This window comes from Prionailurus viverrinus, chromosome A2 (assembly GCF_022837055.1).
Source record: "Prionailurus viverrinus isolate Anna chromosome A2, UM_Priviv_1.0, whole genome shotgun sequence".
NCBI classification, from domain to species: Eukaryota; Metazoa; Chordata; class Mammalia; order Carnivora; family Felidae; genus Prionailurus; species Prionailurus viverrinus.
The window spans coordinates 35742975-35766418 of NC_062562.1; the positions used below are offsets into that span (position 1 = coordinate 35742975).

The following is a 23444-nucleotide window of genomic DNA, read 5'->3' on the forward strand; positions in this document are numbered from 1 at the left end:
GCTTAGAAGAGATGAAAAAGTGCCCACTGTGTGGGATGGCTGATTTTTTCCAAATTCAGAGCTCTTCGGAAAAAGCAAGTTCAGAACTTGCTGAATGTTTATCCTGCCTAAGAGTTAATGGAATTAAAATCTAGGGTAGTAATGAATCTGGCAGGAAGTACAAAGAACAGACTTCCCCAAATTGCTTATCTTTTAAAGGCATTTTAATACTGAGTTTTCAGCAAATAAATGAACCCACACTTAACAAGGTGAGGTCCAGAGAACATTGAACAAGAGGCTCATACATCAGGGACAAACAAGTGTAGGAAACACTGTTTACATGTTTTCTTCTAGGAGATTCGCTATACACATGAGCAGATTGGAAACTTACCGAAAAGAACTTGAATTTTGTTTAACTCTTGACCAGGTATTTCCCAATCATTTGTCCATGATTCCCTACGTGTTGTTACCTTGTTTGTTTATTCATCATAACTCTTAACATCTGGCCAAGTTATTGGGAAACATGAAACCATAATATGGTAATATAAATATAATGCTGCACAGAATTTCTTCATCTCGCTTGTAGTATGGGGATAATATTATACCAAGTTCATAGGGTGAAGATGATTAATGAATTAATGTTTGTAAAACATGTAAAACCACCAAACACTTAGATGTATTTACAAATCATTAAAAATGAAGCATTAAAGCACTGAACTGATATTCAGAAGGACTTGTCTATATCTTTAGGTCAAACTTGAAAAGACAGTCATTTCACAGGGAGAGAGAAAAGCTGCTTCTTGACAGTTTTTCTTCACAAAAGCCTTTTGCTGATTCATGACAGCCCTTGCCCAAAACAAGACAGAAATGTTCAATTTCTGTCCAGTCAGTCTTCTTCATTCTGCCAGCAAGAAAGGTAATGATTCTTACAGTTTGTGTTGGGATCCAAAACGGGAGACTCCTGACGGCGGTAAAGAGCAGGAGCCCTGGAGTCCTAATTCTGTCACTCTCTAGCTATGTGACCTAGACAGTAAGCCACTTGCTTGCTCCAAGTCTCAGCTTTCCCATCTGTAAAATGGGGATACTAACAGCTGCCTATCATCACAGGGTTGATGTGATGTACATTAGGAACAATAACAATGCCATGTAACATTTACGGAGACCCCGAACCCAGAAACCGGGTTCCAGAGAGGTTAGCTAGCCACAGTTCTACAGCAAGGGTCTGGGCCTGGATTTGAACCCAAGCAGTTAAATTCCAGAGCTCCTGTTTTCACTACTGCCTCCCCATTGATGTAAGCACTGGGCACAGCACCAAGCCCACGGGAGCTGCTATTTTTATTATTGTAACTGATGTTACAGGTTCTGGAAACGGAAGAATATTTTAGAGCTTTTAAGTGCTCTAGAGATATAGGACCGAGGCCGGAAAGTACTTTAAAGTCTTTGATTTTTTTCTCCCCTCCCTCATTAACTACTCTTAGGGACTCCACAAAAGTTCCTTTCCCATGGGAAATAGCTGCATATTTTTTTTTTTTTTTTTGGAGCACAGCTGTAAGTTGTGAATTATTCCTTCCCATTTGAAGCTGGGTGACAATGTACTCTCATTCTGACCCAGCACTGAATTGCAAATTGTAGTCACTCACTTTTTCTTCCAAGCAGAAGTGCCCTAATCACATGGTTATTCGGTAACTTCCACCTTTCAGGATCTTAAGAAAAAAGGGGGGAAAAAAAAGGCTTTGCTTTTATAAACTCATTTGTGGCTGGCTCAGTGATAAAGCCTTGAGCCTTGTCAGCTTTCAGGAATTCTCTGCGTTTGTCTGTGTTCTGTTACCCAAGCAGCTTGTTATCTTTGCAGCTTAAAGGCTGACTTGGGAATTCAGACTGTCACCTATTTAAAGAGAATGAAAGTCCACCCTCCCCTCTACTATTTTAATTAACTTTCAGGGAGCAAGGTTTCCTACTGGTTATGATAATGTTCACTTAAAATACTCTTAAGGAAGCATGGCAGGAAGCTAAATAAGAAGGGGAGGATTGTTGTTTTTTAAAGGCATTCCAGAAGAAGAGTTTGAGCAAAGCCACGCAGGGACGACAGTACAGAGTATGTGGAGGAAGGAGAAGAGAGGCATGAACAGATATGAACAGCAGAGTATAGGAAATTTAAGTACATCATATAGACTAAGTAGAGCCTCGAGGCCAGGTTAGGGTGTTGGAGGGTCTCTGCCATGGGAACCCGAGAGATTCTTAGAAGGTGAAAATGATGATCCCATTAATGTCTGGGGAAGATGACTGGGGTCTGTTGTGGGTGGTTGTGGGTGATGGAATCAGAAAAGACCCAGGAGATCACTGGCTCTGGGACATTGTTCCCTTGGGCCTGATTTTCCATCTATTAATTTGTTAAATGGCAATAACATTTGTGGTGGGGACTGAATAAAATTACGCGTGGACTTTGAAAATAATGTCATCGAAAGCACTCAAACTATACACACAGAGCTCTCCAGTCGGGTTGAGTGGAGGGGAATGAGGGCTGAGAAAGCAAGCACTCTGATAGAGGAAGAGAAAGGAGCTGACTGACAGACGGAGGAAATAGGCGGGAGGGAGAAGGGGAAATCCTCAGCGATGATTCAAGAGAGAAAGGTGATGTCATACAAAGGGAGCCAGGGAAGAGGCGCTGCTCTGGGGGCTGGGATCCTGGTGGGTTCAGCTTTGGAAATGCTGAATTTGAGACAGCAGCCGGAGATAATTCACAAGGAGTGGGTGGGCCAGAGCAGCATTAAGTAGGAGTTTCCGGGCACCTGGGTGGCTCAGTTGGCTAAGTGTCTGACTCTTGATTTCTCTCAGGTCATGATCTCACGGTTCACGGGATCCAAGCCCATGTGGGGCTCTGTGCTGACAGTGTGGAGCCTGCTTGGGATTCTCTCTCTCTCTCTCTCTCTCTCTCTCTCTCTCTCTCTCTCCCTCTCTCCCTCTCTCCCTCTCTCCCTCTCTCTCTGTCTCAAAATACATAAATAAAAAAAGAAGTAGGTGTTCAATCACTTTTTTAATTGAGAAAGCCACATTGCTCTGGTCTTGGAACTTAGTGACATTTTTGGAGGTTCAAACCTCAGTGAGTAAACTCAGTTTAGTTCTAAAAGCCAAGAGCTACAGCCACCCACATGTAAACCAACAGAAACGTGGAATTCAGAATGGCCCTTGAGGTAGCCCTTGACAGAAGGCCAAGTTCCCTGGAATGAGATGCCCGCATCTATGTGTCATTGTGTCCTCAGTGCCTAGACTGGGGCTGACGCATTTTAGGCATTCAGTCGATGTTACTGGATAAAGCTATAAACTTTGTATAATTTTAATTAGCGATCAAGAATGTGCAAACTCCATTTTAGCACGTTGTACTCTGCCTTTTTAAGGAACATCCCTCTGCCTGTTTCGACCTGAGAAATATCCTATAAGAAAATAATCACAGATAACCACCTCCCAACTATACCAAGATGTTCACCACAGCATCATTTATATACCAAACAATTCATATTTGAAGCAACAGGGGGGACGGAAGGAACTATTCGAAGCACTTTGCAAATATTAATTCATTTCATTCTCATAGCAATGCTACAGGGTGTATACTATGAATATAAGTTCCATTTTGCAGAGGAGGAAGTCGAGGCCTGGGCACTTTAAATAACCTGCTCAACATTACACAGGGAGTAAGTAGCAGACGCTGGCATCTGAGTAAGCCTGTCTGATTCTATGTCTTTGCTTTAACCAATATGTAACAATGCCTTGAGGTACTTAATTTTGCCTGATTGTCTTAAATTAGTTTTATAACAAAACTTTGGAGGAAAAATATAGTCTCTCCACTCAGAGGAGGAACAATCACATCACAGGGAGGGGGTGGGTGGTAGCAAGGAATCACAATTCTGCCTCATTATAAACCCAATGTCAACAGTTCACAGTACCTTATTCTTTCCTTTACCCTGGTCAGCAATCACTAATGCTTGCTTGCAAAACAATCTGTACTTCCAAAGTTGTTCCACACCATTCATCTCCTCAAAAACCATCCTGCCAAGTCACTACTTTCATTAATCCCAATTTACAGATGAGGAAGCTGAGGCCCCGAAAGGACAAGCGGCTCACTTAGGGTCATGTTGCTAGTTCCTTGGTGGCCGGTCTCCCATTCCTTCTACTCCTCAGTGTGGGTCAGACAAGTTCAGAACAGTGTCCTCCAGTTCATCAGCCTAGTAATCACTCAGGAAACCAGCAGGCACAGAGCAAAGTTAAAAAGGAGGATTGGTTCGGGCTTGGAGCAACTAACTCACCAACCTTGAAGTCTTAGGGCTAAAAGGTCTAGACTTACTACCAAAGGACTTTCAGTCCTAGGCAAGAGATCTTCCCTAAGGAAGTTTGTGACATCAGCCTGTCTCTTCTGTTCTTCCCCTTAATATGCGATTCAGCTTGTTCAAAACCACCTTGGTCCCAAAAGTCTCTTCCCAGGTTGCCAAGAGACAGGACAGGATGATGATAATGAGGAAGGCAATAATGACACTAGAATAATTGATAATAATAGCCAAAGTGTACAGAGAGCTTACTCCATGCCAGAAACTGCCCCGGGCAATGTTTACATACATTTGATCTCCCAATCTACAGCTGCTAATCTAGGGGGCAGGTAGCATCTTCCTGACGAGGAAATGAGGCTCAGAGAGTGTCCATCACATGCCTGGCAGGCAGAAAATGGAGAAGGAAGGGTTAGCAGTTCACAGACTGCAGAGTGAGCTTCTGGCCCTAAAGCCCTCATTTATCAATCAACTTCAGACTCACCCCCTAACATGATGACTGACATTCCTCACATGTCTGATCCTCCTAGGGAATAGGGCTTCTCCAAGAAAGCCAAGCGTGGAGAACCCAGCAGCGTCGTGTCAAGGATCTAGAAACTAATTTATCCTCCTCGTATCCCAACATTTCCTTTTCATTAAAAACAAAATTGGCATTTATAGGTCTTCCTGGTTTTTTTCAAAGCGTTTTTCCTAACTTGAACACAAATTAAAAAAAGAAAAAAGTAACACGGTGCCAAACAAAGTTAACGAATGTGGTGAACGGATCATGGCCTGTTAAGTGGGCTCCTCAGTCATTTTCCCAAACTGAACAGGCAGACTTGGAGGTTCTGAGGTGAAGGAGTACTCCGTGACTGGAGGTTTTCAAGCTTGGAAGGCATTGTTCGGTAAGCAGTCCCTTAAGGAGCATACTATTCAAAACCTTGGCTGGGAACGATTACTAGGTGATCTGTAAATAATCTACGGGTAAAGTTTACCAGGAGTGGAACATTAACGCGGAAGAGGTGAGGCTTTCGATGGGTCATTGGCCTGTGGTCTGTTCCTAATTGGAGGCCCTGCTTTCGCCTTTAACCGTTTCTGCTTCTCCAACTACAGCTACTGTGTGAAAAGGACAGAAAGGAGCAGGTAGAGCATGAATTCAAAGACAAATACTCTGATGAGGTGGCCAGCTAGGCAGTTAGAACCAGTAAGTGTCCCGGTGGCGACATACAACTGTTAGGTCAAGTGTATGAAGGGTGAGGCCCCTTCAGGGCAGCTGCAAAAAGAAAGCCCCTATTAATCCCTTAACTAAGCAGCTGATAGAGTTTATCTTCTTGTGCATGTGTTATAACTCTTCCAACACAGGATTTTTTTTTTTTTTTTTGTCCAACACAGGATTATTATAAGTTTAAAAAAGCACAGCCTACCAAAGCTTTTTGCGGATTTCTTCATCTTGCTAACAGATAACAGAAACTAGAACTTTGGAGGGCTTCTGTTTACAATTCACTGTCACTCTGGCTTGAAAAATGGTAAGAAAGCTTCATTGCTGGATTCATTCACAGAAAGAATAGGTCCCTATTTGAAGAGGGAAGAGATCTCAGTCTCCCGCTCTGAGATCGACTTTCTTTTGAGTATGCATCCATTGTTATTTAAAGCAACAGCATTCAGCTACGGTTCAGCTAGGGTTATTTTGCATAGTAATATCAGAAAAGGAAACATTACCTGGTATAATCCCCTTTGGCTTCCTGAAATAAAACACAATGATAGACGATCAATATGTATGTATGTGGATTAAGCGAATGAATTTCACTCTGGGTCCCGTTTCCCACTTTGAGTGCCTGAATTTTGTTTGGAGGAATGTGCACGAGGAAGCTTTCTCTGTGGCCACGGAGAATGTGGCACTGGTGAGAAAATATTAGTATCCATGAAATATTTCTTATTCTTAACAGAAGAGACAGATATATCTGAAAAAGCACAGATGACTAGGTCTTCTTTTAGATTTCTAAGATCACGTGATACATGCTTGTTTATCCGAGCAGCACACTTTTTAGTCTGGAGGCAGACTTTTTAAACCAGGGTGTAGGTAAATCAACCCATGCTATTTGTTTTCTCTTTTTAAACAAGCATGGAACACGTTGGATTTCTCAGCTACTAGTGCCTTTAAGAATTAAGGGGCTCTTTCACTCTGCCTCCAGAAAATGCAGGCGAAAGTTACTCAATTTAAATGAAAATTACAGCTGTTTTTAACAATTGCTGCTTCCCAAATCCAAGTAACCCAGAGCTCTTTTCCTGAAGTACAGTCTTAATTCTTTTCCCTCGGAACAGTCTAAATTTCATTTTCCTTTGCAACATCACACTATAGCCTGCGCAAGTGACGCTCAAACAGAAAACGGTGGCTCACGTTTTTCATTGGCAAACAACCAGCTGGCTTAAACATCTATCAGCCAACTGGCCCATGCGAAAGTTTCAGAGCTGCAGGCGATTCACAAAAACCAGCAAACAAAAAGGCGCGGGCAAGAGGCAGTGTACTGATTCTTACCTGTAACACAAGTGCGGCTAACTTGAAGATGGTTTCGCTGTCCGCTTCGATTTGCCCCTGTTGGGGAAAAGGAAAGCATCGCTGAACAAGGCTGCCCTAGGTTGTAGCAAATGGCTGTTGAGTTGGGGAAGCTGTCACAGCTTGGCACCTCCAGTTTACAATCAAACGCAGATCATACCATTGCAAGGCAAAGGGAGGGGGGCATGGAGGGACGCATCCAGCGGTCAGGGGAAGCCACAAAGTGTGTGTGTGTGTGTGTGTGTGTGTGTGTGTGTGTGTGTGTGTGTGCGCGCGCGCGCGCGCGCGCGCCCGCGCCCGCGTCTGTTTCAGAGAGCAGTATTCTGGAAGAAATACAAATGACTCTGAGGCTGAAAATTCAGACAACTTCCCAACGAATAATTTTTATCCCTACAAGTTCATTGTTAAGCTCTGAAGATTTTCTCAGATTCATTTGGTGTTTTCCTGAGATCTTTTTTTTCCCCCCTCTGTGTCACTGCATGGTTATGTTGGTATACCCACAATGCAACTATTACTAAAAATATAAATTCACTACTGCATCAATGACACATTATTGAATTAACACGCATACACTTAGATATAAAATGTAAAGCCTTAAGAATTGATTATAGCAAATACTTAGAGAAGACTAAAATTCTGTTCCTTTATATTGAAGTTTGATTACTCTAATTTATTATTTTACCCATTATTTTATTTTTTTATCCTTTAAGATCCCCCCCCCCCTCCAAAAATATAGGAATTCTGGACTTTGGAAAACAGGAATGCTTTTTCAGTAGCCTGATAGAGATGCATAAGTGTGTGTGGAAGGAATATTGCCTCTATCAATAATACTCACATATGCCTTCATTTATTTTGTTAATAAATAATATGTGACCATATACATCAACACCATTATTGCCTCGTGTAATATATTGCAACAACGAGTCGATGAGTGGTATAGAAGGATCTTTATTTTTTAAAAACTTGTGATATGCTAGCTTGTGGGCATTCACACACACTAAAACCATTCCATATAACCTTAAGTCTTACATAATTAGTACTTGAAAGTGCATATTGTTTGAGATCATAGAACTCATCAGCCTAGAAATGAACCCGAACTCATTATTTCTCCCTTCTACCCGTTGAATTTGGGCTGCAGAGTTTTTTCAGTTAAACCAACAGCATTAATGGTGAGTAAAAGTAGCTTTAAAGTAAACGCATACTAGGTAGGCTTACAGAGCAGTTAGCTCACTGAGGATTTTGGAAAGGATTACGCTTTTCTCTCACGTTTCCAAGTGATTTGATTGGGGTTCTCAAAAAAAAAAAAAAAAGGAAAAAAACCAAAAACAAATAATAATCATTCTTCTAAAAGCCATAAAATAAAGAAACCAAAAACCTAGGGCATTAGAATGTCAGCTGTGATAATTATCTGTGTTTCCCTTATATTACAAAATGAAAACAAATTATTTTCATCCTGTAACATCTAAGTTTCCCTTCTGAAACCTGAGGAAATGGATTTGCTTCAAAGTTTTTCCTTTAAAAGCTGACAGGTCCAGAGCCTTGGAATTCAAAGCTCGCTTATAATCTCTAGAAACAGATTACAAAATCAAAGAAAAGGCAGGCTGGTTGTAAGCATCAATTGCCCTCTGTCTTTCAGGCTAGAGAGACAGTGGTTTTCTAACCTGGTGAAAGATGATGAAGCAGCTAATCCAACAGGTGAGATGAGTGTTGATCGAGATTAAATTCTAGAAAGCTGAAATTCCTTATGTTCAAAGAAAAAAAAAAAAAGAAAAAACTCATGCAAAGGGAGGGGGGTAATGGGGAGGGGGGAGGAATGCTCAAAACCATCTTTGAGTTTGAAATCATGCCCGAATTTACAGTCCAGTCTGTCTTAAAATCTTACAAAAGAGAAAAAAATTGGATTATTTCGGACATTAAAATAACAAAAGCTAAATAAAATTTATTGAAAACCATGACCAACTCCTCTGGCCCCCCATGACCGCCTCTGCCTCATCAGAACCCGAGGTGAGTCATCCAAACAATATTTTAGACACTAACTTTTCAATTTCGTAAATGGAAGTTCAGCAGATAAAAAGGCCTCAGACAGAAACTCTTAAGAATGCTGCCAAAGAATTCTCTACCTTAGAGGGTCATTAAATATTAAAAATGATCAAATGAGGAGCTGAAGCATGAGAAGTACCAGGCTCAGGCAGCTCCAGAAGAGTGGGGAGGCACATACGCAACTCACCTGTGGACTTTTATTCACCCATACTAGTTGTCCCAACACAATTCTGGTGGAGGAGGGTGACGGAGGGGTGCAGGGGTGGGGCCTACCAAAATCTCCTTCCTGGGAGAGAGGAGAATGCATGGTTTGGCCAAGCCTTACATTCTTTTATCTTTAAAAAAATTTTTTTTTTTTAAATTTTTTTTTCAACGTTTATTTATTTTTGGGACAGAGAGAGACAGAGCATGAACGGGGGAGGGGCAGAGAGAGAGGGAGACACAGAATCGGAAACAGGCTCCAGGCTCTGAGCCATCAGCCCAGAGCCTGACACGGGGCTCGAACTCACGGACCGCGAGATCGTGACCTGGCTGAAGTCGGACGCTTAACCGACTGCGCCACCCAGGCGCCCCTTTAAAAAATTTTTTTAAGTGTAGAGAGAGAGAGACACAGAGTGCAAGCGGGGGAGGGGCAGAGAGACAGGGAGACACAGAATCCGAAGCAGGCTCCAGGCTCTGAGGTGTCAGCACAGAGCTGACGCAGGGCACGAACCCACCAACCGTGAGATTATGACCTGAGCCGAAGACAGACACTTAACCGACTGAGCCACCCAGGCAACCCTAAGCCTTACATTCTTTTATATACCTCAGCCCCTACCTCACCTTCCTCTTAACCACTGTTCTGGAAATACAATGCAACATGTTTTGAGTTCTAATACTGATTGCCAAGGTTACTTAACTTGTGCATGGAGCTCACCAAGCAACAGACCAAGCAAAACCAATACTATCTGCCTGGTTCTCAGCAATTTCATATGGTGAAATTTAATTAAGACTTCTAGAGAACTCCAGAATTTCATGCATAAAGTGCAAATGCTCTTTAGAAATTGCCGTCTGCCCGGGGATGGAAGATTTCTTTTACTTATAACCATGGTAACAGAGGTAACCTTATAGGTACTGGGCAAGCTAACATCGGAGAGGGATCTCCTCAAAGAGATAGGTAACGGGATCCTTCAGTGGGTTTCCATGACTGTCAGGGATAAACAAAGAGGAGCAGAGAAGTAAGTCAGATGATGTGGCTGAATGCACAAGGGTAATACGAAACAGTATCAAGTCTTGGTGTTCTACCCTCATGGCTAATTTAGCTGGCTTACGGATCCAGTCTCTAGGTCACTAGGTTCAGGATCCATGTTGGACATTTTATTTTGTGTTTGGCTTGTTGGCTCAGTTGACCAAAACATCTTGCTAATGAAATGAGAACTATACGTTTTGATTCACAAGGAGAAGAGAATAAAAGAAAGTTTTAGAACTTGAAAAAGCATTTAGTGAAAATATGACTCCTATTATTCTGTAGATGATGGCACTGAGAATCAGGGACATGAAGTGTCCTACCCAACCCCACAGCAGATGGTGACTCCAGGCTCTTTCGAGTCCATCGTGGCCACTAGTTACCTTTCTGACTCCAACGTAAAGCTCTCACCAGGAATCTTCTAAAGGTAGGCTTTTGGCAAAAACTATAATCAGGTAAGACTGAAAAATGACTCCAAATGCCACCTCCACTGCTGGTGGGTGGTAAGTTATCATTAACCATAAACGCCTCATAATAGGAATGGGAAAATTCCTTGTGAAGACTCATCTGTATTGATGTAATACTTCATGGAAGTTTATTCTGTACAACAACAATGGGCATGAATCACTTGCTCACAAATACTTAGGATCTGGAACTATTTGACAAACTGTTGGGGGAAGCCAGCTTATTTCCAAGTGTATTACTAATTATCTAGCAATTTTAGGGTTAAGTCTATTAAAAAAGGCAACTTGAAGAACACCAACAAATAAATATATGAGAAATGAGAGGAATGGAAAATTAGCACTTGCAGTCATCATACTGCTGATTGTTCAGGTAACAGTTTTCAATAAACAAAAACTATTGGGTGAAAGTTTGGTGAGAAACAGGATAGGGTATTTACATAATCACGAAGCATCTCTCTATTGGGGAAATTTAATTACAAGAGGGAAAAATGGTAGCTTTTCAGTGGAGAAACCTGACAGATACAATCTTAATGAAGTGATGAGACATTACCAATAACTGTACAGACCGGCCTCCTGATAATATGCATTGAGAAGGACATAACGTCACTTATATACACGTCTGTACTGGTAAATGTAAATGTTTCACCGCCAGAAATGGGGAAGGGGGGGGAACGATCCCTCAGTTGTAGCATTTGTGGATTTCCACGGTGCAAATACCCCCACCACAGCCGATTTCAAGCTACCAATAGTAGCTTGAAGTAGCTACCAAGCTACCGATATGACATCACAGGACACACTGCTGGGAAGAGATGTGAGAATCGGCTCTTACAGCAGGTACTAGCTGGCTAGCACACCACTGGGTGGTACTGCAGCCGAAAATACATCACTAGATCTAATCACGAGGAAGCGTGAGACAAACTCAAATTCAGGGACATCCTATAAAATATCTGGCCCATAGCCTTCAAAAATGTAAATAGGATCAATGCCCAAGAAAGGCTGAAGAACTGTTTCGAAGGAAAGGAGACGAGGCAGTCATAACAACCAAATGAAATGTGTCATCCCATGTCAAGAGGAAAAGTTGTTACAAAGGGCACCCCTGGGAAAGTTGGAGGGTACATTAGGCAACAGTCCAGATTCAATTGTTAAATGTTCTAAATGTGATCATTGTAACAGGGTTCTATAAAGGGTGGCTTTGATCTTAGGAAATACACAATGGATTATGTAAGGATAAAGAGCGTAACTTACTCTTAACTGGTTCAGAAAAAAGGACACATCCGTGGGCAGGGGGTGAGAGAGCAAACGTAGCAAAATGTTGACAACTGGTGAATTTGGTTTGATGGACATACTGTGTTTTTGTGCCATTCTTACAGCTCTTCTGTAAGTTTGAAATGATTCTAAAATAAGAAGTTTGTAAAAAATTGACATAATTTCCCAGAGTGCTGGCTATCTATTTGTCTTGACTGCCTGGTACCCATGCGTGTTTCTGGGCAGGATGTCCCAATATCACAATCTTTTCAGAACCGCTTCTTTCCCCACTGGCTTACATGCAAACACAATCATCTTTCTGCGGACAAGTGACAGAAGCTGGTCCAAAGCCACAACCAGGGATTTTCCAAATTAGGGCCAAGGGTCTTGCTGCGTCTCAAGACAAAGTTGGGAAGATGTGAACCAGAGGGAATCAATGCCCACAGATAGAGAGAAAGGGACTTCCGGACATGGGTAGTCAACTGCATCCACTGCTCAGCCAAGCCAGACTTCAAAGTCTGGTTAAAACTCAAAAGTTGGCAAACACAGTGACTTGGGTGCTCAGATGCTCTCATTTTGATTTACTACTAAGCCAGCAAACAGAGTGCAAAGAATAGATGTGAGAAGTGCACAAATGAGTGAACGGATATAGCTCCCTGGAAACCTCTTAATTCCTTCTGTAGACACATCTACATGGAAGAGGAACCTGACAGATCAGAGAATTCTAGAGCTCTGGACTCACTGGTTTCATACTATTAGCCTGTTTGCGGGGGGCGGTGTGCACATCAACACTCAACACTTACCTACTCTCTTACAAGGCAGTTCTTGCTGAACCATAAAGGCATACTCCCCGGGGCTAGTTCCTGTCTTTTGGGATTACTGTGCCCGTAGGAGACCAGGCCATAACTACCACATCTGCACCCCATATTCCCCTTGTAAATGAACCAAACACTTTGTCCTTTTTTGTCCAAGCTAGTTGTGAGAAGTAATGTGTCTGGAAGCTGGTCTCAATGATACATAGTAGTAATGTTTCCGGTATATTTTCCATTTTGTTCCTTGAGACCAGAGCTTGGCAACCTTGGCGTAACTGACATTTTCAGTTAATTGTTTTTTTTGTGGGGGCTATCCTGTGCATCATAGGGTGTGCCCCCGGCCTCTATCTGCTAGATTCCAGCAGCAACCCCCGCCCCCCCAAGCTGTGACAACCAAAAATGTCTCCAAACATTTTCCATATGTCCCCTGGGTGGCAAAGGTCCCCAGCTGGGAACCACTGATCTAGATTATCTCAGAGGTCTCTGGACTAACCAAGAACCATTAGAAACTTACAAAATGGAACCATAAGTTTTGTCCCAAGGTAAAACTGCTTTTTTTGTAACTGTGTTTTGGCATTACTCCACCGGCTTCTGTTGAGGAACAAGAGAAGAAGCAACCCTCAGAACCTCAGTATTTTAATAACTCTGGGTGTGTTGTTGAGGGCATTGTTAATTACCTCATAGACCAGTCCTTCACCAGGACCCCTGGGAGAAGTTTCTGATTTTTAGGAGCAGTAGTGACTGTGCTCCGCTGGGCAGCTGCTCTGTTTCTACCTTAAAGACCACCGTGAGTTATGCAAGTGGTCATAACTTCCTCTTTGCTGTGGTTCTTAAGAGAAGTTGAGTTTCGAATTTGTGGGTTAAACGCTTTATACTACCCATGCTAAATGTTTTATACCAACCTTAACCTTGGCAGGATCTAATTATTTCTACTTTTATTTCCTCACAGGCAACTCTGATTTCATCACCTGCCATACATACTGTAATGTGCTTTTTTTCTTTTTTATTGAGGTACATATAGTAACATGCACGAATCTTAGTGCACAGCTTGATGAATTTTGACACGTGTATACACTCATGCACCCATCACCCAGATCAAGATAGTAAACATTCTTACTAATGTTTCCAGCTTAGGGAAATGTACGTAGTTTTACAAGCCACACCAAATGAATAAAATTATTTTTGGTAATTAGGAAAGTAGAAAACAATACTGCAACATTGAAACTTGCAATTTTTTTTGATTACTAATCAACTTGAATATCTCTCTTGCAATTGCATATTATTTGCTATTGCTCATGTGCGAAATGACCCTTTGTTCACTTACCTATTTGAGAACTCATGTTTTGTTTGAGCTACCAGTGTTAATGCTTTGTTTCAGCTACTGGGTACAAATTGTATTCTTCGATCTATTCTCCAGGCCTACAAAGTCAGACTGGAGTGGGGGCTATCACCTTCACTGAAAGAATCTTTGGGGTCCTGAGCAAGTTACTTCTCTGACACTCAGTTCCTCATCTACAAAATGGGGGATGATAATATTGAATGTATTGGGTTGTTGAGATCATTTTATGAAGGACAAATACAAAGCATTTTCATAAAGCCTAGCCAAAAAGATTCTCTCAGTGTTTTTCTCTCTGCATTATGCACCGTGTTGCTTATTACATTGTTAAATATTATTATATCGATAGGAATCTACTTTGTTCTGGGACACTGTTCAATTTTTGTGTAGTTCTGTAACATTTAATTGGTGTTCCATTATTACATATATCAATATCTAAGGGTTTTAATTTTCCATAATAATCTTTGACATTCTCTTTCACTTATTTGAAACATTTTTTAAATAGTCTTATGAATTTAAAAAAATATATAATAATTTTCCTTCCTCTTTGGAACCATGTATGTCATTATTGAAATGGTTATATAGTAACCATAAAGTTTTATGATACACCATAAAGATCATACACATTCAGTGTTAGGGTTAATACTCAGTATCTTTAAAATTATTTTAAAAAGATTTCTACTTTCATTTATTATTTTAAGTAGGCTCCATCCCCAGTGTGGGGCTTGAAGTCAAACCTGAGACCGAGAGTTGCATGCTCTCCAGGCTGAGCCATCCAGCTGCCCCACTACTCAGGATTTTATATTTTCCTTTATAAATGGGCCATTTTCTTCATTATATTATTTACCTGATTATCATTCCATAGGATTATTATTTTTAGCGTATTTGAGTACCATTAAATTTCTTCACCAAAGCCTATAATGCCAACAAGTTTTAGCTTATTTATTTTCATTTTGTAGGCACGCACTGAAATTGTTTTCAACTACTATTTTGGTACACTTCTTTGCAATGTACTTGGTACCTCTGATTTCACTGCATGAAGTAGACATTCTGTTTAACACACCTTCTCATACACTGTTGGTAGATTATAAGTTAGTTCTGGGACGAACATTTTGGCAAGGTCTACCAAATATATTTTTTTTAATTTTTTAAAATGTTTACTCACTTTTGAGAGAGAGAGACAGAACATTAGCAGGGGAGGGGCAGAGAGAGAGGGAGACACAGAATCGGAAGCAGGCTCCAGGCTCTGAGCTGTCAGCACAGAGCCCCACGCAGGGCATGAACCCATGAACCATGAGATAATGACGGGAGCCAAAGTCGGACGCTTACTGAGCCACACAGGTGCCTCCGTTTTTTTTTTTAATGCTTATTTATTTATATTGGAAGAGAGAGAGCAAGTGAGGAAGGAAGGGGCAGAGAGAGAGACAGAGAGAGACAGAGAGACAGACAGAGAGAGAGAGAGAGAGAGAGAGAGAGAGAGAGAGAGAGAGAATCCCAAGCAGGCTTTGCACTGTCAGCATAGAGTCTATGGGGCTTGAACTCAAGAACTGTGAGATCATGCCCTGAGCAGAAATCAACAGTTGGATGCTTAACCAACGGAGCCACCCAGGAGCCCCAAGGTCTACCAAATCTTAACACAAATATACACTATGGGTCAGGAATTCTGCTCCTCGGTATACGTCTAACAGACATATTTACATAAATCCACTAAGCCACAGGCACTGGGACCTTCATGGCAGTGCTATTTGTAATAACTAAATACTGCAGGCTACTCAAATGCTCTTCAATGAGCAAATGAACTATGGTATATTCATACTATGGACTACTATTCCCCAGCAAGGGTGAAGCTAGCCTAAACTACAATATGGATGAATCTCACAAACCTAATTCGAGCAAATTAGGCCAAACATTAAAGGGCACCTTGAATGACTCCAGTTATATAAAATATAAAGTCAGCCAAAACAAATAAATGCTATTAAAAGTCATGGGAGTGGAGGCATTAATGACTGGAAGAGAACATGTGAGGGCCTTCTCAGTGGTGATATTCTGTTTATTTGATATTGATGCTAGTTGCACAGATGTGTTCATTTTTTTTTTTAAATTTTTTAACATTTATTTATTTTTGAGACAGAGAGAGACAGAGCATGAACGGGGGAGAGTCAGAGAGAGAGGGAGACACAGAATCTGAAACAGGCTCCAGGCTCTGAGCAGTCAGCACAGAGCCCGACGCGGGGCTCGAACCCACGGACAGTGAGATCATGACCTGAGCCAAAGTCGGACGCTTAAACGACTGAGCCACCCAGGCGCCCCAGATGTGTTCAATTTTGAAAGTCTGTTGAGCTGCACTTACACGCCCTTTTCTGTACATATATTATACTTCTATATACAGCTGAGAAACCAACAGAACTCCTGATCTTCCCAGAAGCCTTTCTCATCTTACCTAGTGGCAGTTCCATCTTCAGTTGCTTAGATCCACCATCTCATGGCAACTTCGGGCACAGAGTTGAGCACTGAGCACCTTGAACAACTGTATTTGGTTATCCTATTTGCATGTTTCTAATGCATTACACACCTTATCTATTTTCTTGATGGTTTTTCTTCCCACCCACTATTATCCCTGCCTCATCATATCTTAGATCCTTAAGGGCATGGGTTTTTATCTATCTGGTCCTAGCTTTATCTCCGGGACCTAGAATACTACCTGACACAGAACAGGAGCTCCGTAATATTTGTAGAATATCAACTAATAGAGTAGTAAAGTAAAAAGTTGATGGGAATATCTTTTCCTTTCCTTTTTTTTATACATTAAAAAAAAACTTTTTTCTTAATGTTTATTTACTTTTGAGACAGAGAGAGACAGAGCATGAACGGGGGAGGGTCAGAGAGAGAGGAAGACACAGACTCTGAAACAGGCTCCAGGCTCTGAGCTGTCAGCACAGAGCCGGATGCAGGGCTTCAACTCACGGACCGGACCGTGAGATCATGACCTGAGCCGAAGTTGGCCGCTCAACCAACTGAGCCACCCAGGCGCCCCTTTACCTTTCCTTTCTTTAAAAGGGAGGGGCGCCTGGGTGGCTCAGTCGGTTGAGCGTCCGACTTCAGCTCAGGTCATGATGTCACAGTCTGTGAGTTCGAGCCCTGCGTCAGGCTCTGTGCTGACAGCTCAGAGCCTGGAGCCTGCTTCGGATTCTGTGTCCCTCCCTCTGTCTGCCCCTCCCCGGCTCGTGCTCTGTCTCTGTCTCGAAAATAAATAAAAACATTAAAAAAAAAAAAAAAAAGGGAATGCTTCAGGGCACCTGGGTGGCTCAAAGGGTTAAGGGTCCAACTTTGGCTAAGGTCACGATCTCACAGTTTGTGTGTTCGAGCCCCATGTCAGGCTCTGTGGTCCAGCTCAGAGCCTGGAGCCTGCTTGGGATTCCGTGTCTCTCTCTCTCTCTGCCCCTCCCCTACTCACACTCTGTCTCTGTCTCTCTCTCTCAAAACTAAATAAACATTAAAAAAATTTACTTTAAAGGCAAAGCTTCTTGTGTTTCTTGATCCACTATATAGTTGATTTGACTTAATTTTCAACTCAGAATGAGTTTCAGAACCATGAGAACATAGCCCAGGCTTTACCAGCTATGGGAAAGGTAAACTAAATACTAGGTGTCAGGGACTAGATATGCAAACTTAAAACACCAAACACATTTGGTGTTAGATATTAAGAAGGCTTTTGCTCTTCTGGCTTCACTTTCTAGAAATGTAAAAGGAAAATAGTAATACCTGTCTTACATGTTTCATGGAGTTAGAGGACAAAAAGAAAAACAAGATATAAAAATGCTTTGGAAGGGGGCACTTGGGTGGCTCATTTGGTTGAGCATCTGACTCTTGATTTCAGCCCAGGCCATGATCTCACAGTTCATGGGTTTGAGTCCTGCATCGGGCTCCATGCTAGGGGTGTGTAGCCTGCTTGGGATTCTGTCTCCCCCTCTTTGCCCCTCCCCTGCTTATGCTCTCGCTCTCAAAATAAATAAATAAAAAATTTTAAAAATAATTTGAAAAATGTTTTGGATAAGGGAAAAAAGCATTACAAAGAAAGCAAACAAGTACAGGTGTTTTCGTGGGTGTGTAACACAGTTTCAAAGATGTAAGCATTATGATCAAAGTATCTGGGCATACCGCTTCTCAGAAACTTGATCATAATGAAGATAGGAGCAAAGAGAGAAAGTTTTGCAGCATGTGAATTAGTGTTCATTTGCGGAAGGATAATCAAAGGAATATACAGATATGGAAATGAGAAAGAAGGGAAACTAGGCAGACCACACTTTCTCAAGGATCAACCCAGGTATGGTTCATGCAATACATTTCGTTTTTAGGTATACAGGTAGCACATTTTTTTTCCTTGGGGTGAAGTTCCAACGAGTTTAAATAGAAACCAGGCCTTGATTTCTTTCTTTTTTTTTTTTAAGTTTATTTATTTTTGAGAGAGAGAACACATGCGAGCAGGGGAGGAGCAGAGAGACGGGGGACAGAGGATCTGAAACAGGCTCTGAGATGACAGCAGAGAGTCCCAGGTGGGGCTTGAACTCACGAACCATGAGGTCATGACCTGAGCTGAAGTCAGATGCTTAACCAACTGAGCCATCCAGGTGCCCCACCCAGATCTTGATTTCTAAATACCATTTCTCCACAGAAAGGAAAAATGGCTAACGCCAAGGTTATAGCAATAGGAACATTCTGATCATCAAAATGAATGGCAGAATAGATAATACATTGAATAAAAAAGGAACCCATAATAGTATTATTAACAGCTGGAGACAGAGGAGAAGAAAAATTATTCTTTGCAGACGAATTGAAAGAATTGGAGAATCACCATTTACAATCACCACAGCATGAACTGACTTAGGCAAGACCACCACTGGAGGCCAAGTCCATTGGTTCAAATACTATTGGGAAATAGGATGCTTAAACAGCGGTCAAGTGTCAACTCCAGACAAATCACAAAGGGGAAGAGAAAACTGGCATATACTACCTTACTCAAAAACAAAGTATACTGACATTGCGAGCCTCCTAGTGAGATACACTGAGAACACATGTCACCTGCTTAGTATTCCTGCCACAGGGAAATTATGTTACAGTAGTGGCTCTCAAATTTTGGTGGGTAGCAGAATTGCCTGGAGAGCTAACAAAGAATAAAGAGGCTCAGGCTCACTGAAGTGAGATAGGATGAAATAGGACAGGGTGTGGGTCTCTGTATTTTCACCATGTTCCTAGATGGCTGTGAGACACGTCCAACATGATACAGGTTTACAACCAGCAAATTAGAAGAATCCATATATCACAAATGGAGAGACATTCTACCAGGCAACTGGCCTATACCCTTCAAAAGTACCGGTTTGAGAAAAGCCAGAGAAAGACTGGCCATATGTTCCCAATTACAGACTACAGACTCATGACCACTAAATGCAATGTGTGATCCTGGATCAGAATGGGAAAAAAACCCCAAAAGATGTAAAGAACATTACCGAGACAATGAGACAAAACTGAATGGGAACTGGATATTAGATATACACAATTTGTGAAATAGGGCTATTAATCATACAAAACCGCACACTCTCCAGAGGCAGAGATCTGTTTGCTTAGTTGTACACCCAGCACCTGTACAGTGCCTACCACGGTGGGCATTCACAAATATTTTAAATCAATTAATCTATACTCAAAAAAAAAAAAAGCCCTATACCTTTCAATGACAGTGCTCTACCAGTTAATGCTGCAAAAAATATCATCAGAGGTATGATTCTTCCTCCTCTCAATTGTCATTTTTATTCCCCTCCCCTCCCCCCACCATTCTGAGATCCTGAAACTCGTTTTCTTTATTCTTTTTAAGCCCAGGCAGAACGAGTCAGTCACATCTTAAGTATGACAGACTGGCTCCACCATTCTGCAGTACCTGATCCCTTTGTATAAACACTTACACCAACACAGTCTCAAAGCAAGGGAGTGAATGTTTATGAGACTGCCCTGAAAATTAGGTGTGGTGATCTACCATCAAATTGTTACGCGATGCAAGAAAGGCAGGGAGCCTAAATAGGTCAGGCTCTGCTAATGAGTATGGAGGTTCTGAGGCACCCACATCTGATAAATATGAGGAGAGACAATTGGAGAACAGATGAATAACTGTCATTAAGTAAACCCTCAGAACCAAGCTCTCTACTTCTGTACTTACTCTTGTGCATTGTAAGATTACATACACAGCAGACTTTAATTACAGCATTCTGATTGCTTAAATGCACCCTGGCACCAATTTTTGATTACAGTTTGAATTTGTAGCAGTAGGGTATTCAGATGAAAAACTAGTCATATTTAGAAAAAAAAAAAGTGCAAGGTGCTTACAAGGTAATCAAGGATGATAGAGAAGGAAGGACGAATCAGGAGAAAGTTGTGGTCGTGATGTTAAAATTAAGCCTTTTAATAAAGAAGCCTGTTAATAAAATAAATAACTTTATGCTAAAGTTAGTACCCTATCTAGATTTTTTTTTTTTTGGCATGAGTAAATGTACGATGATACTTTTATTTTCAGGACTATTGTACATCTATCCGATTAGGTTAGTTATTATTTATTATTTTTTCCCAACAGATCATGCCACATTTAAAATATTTTCACCAGCGTTCTCCTTCTATGCCATAATTGTGAGTTTTTTTATGCTCAACCACTTCTTATAAATGAGAACATCTTGTAACAGAATTTTGGAATAATACTATCAAACACAACAACAAAAACGAGAAACAGTGAAGTCCTAATTATCTGTTCCCAGAGGCTGACAAGTATTAATTCACTGGATCGTCATGACAACCTATGAGGAGGTAATGTGGGGAAACTGAAGCTGAGGAAGAGAGCAGAGACTGTTGCTCAAGGCCACCCAACCTGTGAATGGAGGAGCCAGGACTCAAAGCCAGGCAGTTGGGACCCTCTCTTCTCATTCCCCCCACTTCCCCATGTCGTGCATTGGGCCAAACTTCAGACAGTCTCTCTAAGGAGCGAACCATCTTGAAATACTGACTTTGGCTGAGAAGTAAATGGCACTCTTACAGTACACATTACACGTGTAAATGTTTGTGGCCAGTTCAAGAGGTTTACCTGAAATGGATATCTTAGTCTATTTCCTAATGAATCCATATTGTAACACATCAGTATTAGGCCTACTTAATTATGAAACGGGAGTCTTCTGTTCAATTTCTTCTATCTGAAAAATATAAAGATAGCCCTTCAAACCTCCTCCTAAAGCCTCCTAAGCATGTGTAACACTTCAAGGGGGCAAAATACATCTGGCTCTAGTATGGGTTAAAAAAAGATGACAGGTAAACAGATGGACAGAGAGAGAGAGAGAGAGAGAGAGAGAGAGAGGGATCTGGTGTGGATACATTTGTTTTGAGAGTTTCTTTGCCATATTCCTTTTGAAATCCAAGATGTGTGTCTTCAAGAATGTCAACCTAAGCATTTTCAAAAGCAGGCAACATGAAGAAATTTGATTTCTAAAATAAATCGAGAAAACTTCTTCCAGAGTCTTTTCATTCATTCCTACATTTTAACACATTGCATTTTCAGCCGAACGGACCATCTATCACCTCTTTCCCCTGTCCAAACATTTCTCATACTATTTTTATGATTTTTGAGTCAAATTTAGCTGTAATGCTCTTCTTAAATTTTTTTTTTCAATGCTTTTTATTTATTTTTGGGACAGAGAGAGACAGAGCATGAACGGGGGAGGGGCAGAGAGAGAGGGAGACACAGAATCGGAAACAGGCTCCAGGCTCTGAGCCATCAGCGCAGAGCCTGACGCGGGGCTCGAACTCACGGACCGCGAGATCGTGACCTGGCGGAAGTCGGACGCTTAACCGACTGCGCCACCCAGGCGCCCCTGTAATGCTCTTCTTATATCTGATTTCTGAGATAACGTTTTACCAAAAGTCTGAATACTGAGTTTAAATGTTTTAAGATAATTCATGCTAAATGGCACCACTATGAAATACAGGCCTTTCAATTGCATTTTTAGTAGCTCTTCTCAATGTATTCAACAAATATTTGAGTGCCTACTTGTGCTGGTGATATATCCTATCTGTGAACAAAGAATTCACTTTGTAAATTTACTCTGGCTAGTGCTACCTGGAGGGCATTTTCCTTGTTATTTACTCTGTGACGAGGTTCTTTTACCTCTGTGGGCCTCAGTTTTTTCATCTGAGGACCAAATACCTTCCCCTCTACCATCTCAGGAAGGTGATAAAGGCAAATGATAGAGCACATATGGAAAGTCCCTGAGGATTAAAATTGCCATGCGTTATAAGCTATTATTATGAAAACTTTGATTCTCACCAATGCACAACGTAGCATATATCCAAATGCTCATGGCTTAAGATGCACATAATTTCAATGTTAGGAAAACAGAGGGAAAAACCACATGAAACAGACAAAGGTGAAATATTTATCATAAAACTCGCAATAGCCCTTTAAAATAGGATATTAGATTTCTTTGTTCCTCATAGACTGGCTAGTCTTCAAACCAACTCTGATGTTTAGTGACTTCACTTGGTAAATACTGATGGCTGGTTATTATGAGAAGGCACGCTCCCTATGTGTAGACAGATCTTAAAGCCTGCAAAATTCAATTTCTGTTAGTGATCCTTTAAATTATTTCAGCATCTTGAAAAGAGCTTGAGGATTAAAACACATGTGCGTGCATGCGCGCGCGCGCGCACACACACACACACACACACACACACACACCCCTTCACTCAAATCCCAAATGCTAAAGCCGCCAGGTTAGCAGATATACTGAATATGTTTTAGTTGTTGGTGACTACTCAAATTGTTGTTTGTTGAACTACACGCAATAATTCTGGGACAAGAACCATGAATGGGGTGCTGAAGTAATGGATTGGTTACAGAGGAATATGCTTCATGTTCTGTTAGGTTAAATGGAACTGAGACAATTCCTCTCTGTTATAAATAGGGATAGTAACTGGCTTTTCACGAATGTGTACTTAAAAAAAGTCTCTTTGCCATGAACAGGCAGCTGGAACAGTACTGAATTATCAAAGTGCCTTTCTAGATTGTAGGAGAATGTTTCTCAAAAAACAGTCACGTTTTGATTATTCAGAAGATCATTTATTAACTTCAGGGAAGATTCATTTCTCCATGTTTCTTCCATCCCTGCTTTTTTTGTTGCCTCTATGGTAATGGTGGCTCCAGTAAGAAGGAAAAAGAAAAGTCAGTGATATCCAAGGTAGTATTGCTGAATGGGTAGGTGGGAGAAAATGCTAGAAGACTCGGATAATGTGAAGTTTTAGGATTAAGTGGATTCCCTCTGCCTATATTCGCAAAGATTCCCAGAGGCCATCAAAAGTTGGTGACTTATTTCTTTGGAATTGCAAGAGAAGATGTTTCAATAGAAGAGCAGAGCAGTGCGTTCACCTATCCTTGTAGCTGATTTTACAGTGATTCTCCTAAATGTTTCCAA

General features: G+C 41.3%; 1 protein-coding gene across 9 annotated transcripts in view; it reads right to left on the reverse strand.

Annotated features, from left to right (window-relative positions):
* FRMD4B (FERM domain containing 4B) overlaps positions 1 to 23444 on the reverse strand; it is a 324549-nt gene that overhangs the window by 65022 nt on the left and 236083 nt on the right. For 8 of the 9 annotated variants that reach the window (XM_047850185.1, XM_047850187.1, XM_047850186.1 and 5 more), the window contains 2 exons: positions 6811 to 6867; positions 5994 to 6016 (listed from right to left, as the gene is read on the reverse strand). In XM_047850185.1, the coding sequence (XP_047706141.1) occupies positions 5994 to 6016; positions 6811 to 6867 (80 nt within the window). Of the gene's footprint in view, positions 1 to 5269; positions 5299 to 5993; positions 6017 to 6810; positions 6868 to 23444 lie in introns of those variants that run through there. The other variant, XM_047850192.1, reaches the window with a different exon arrangement.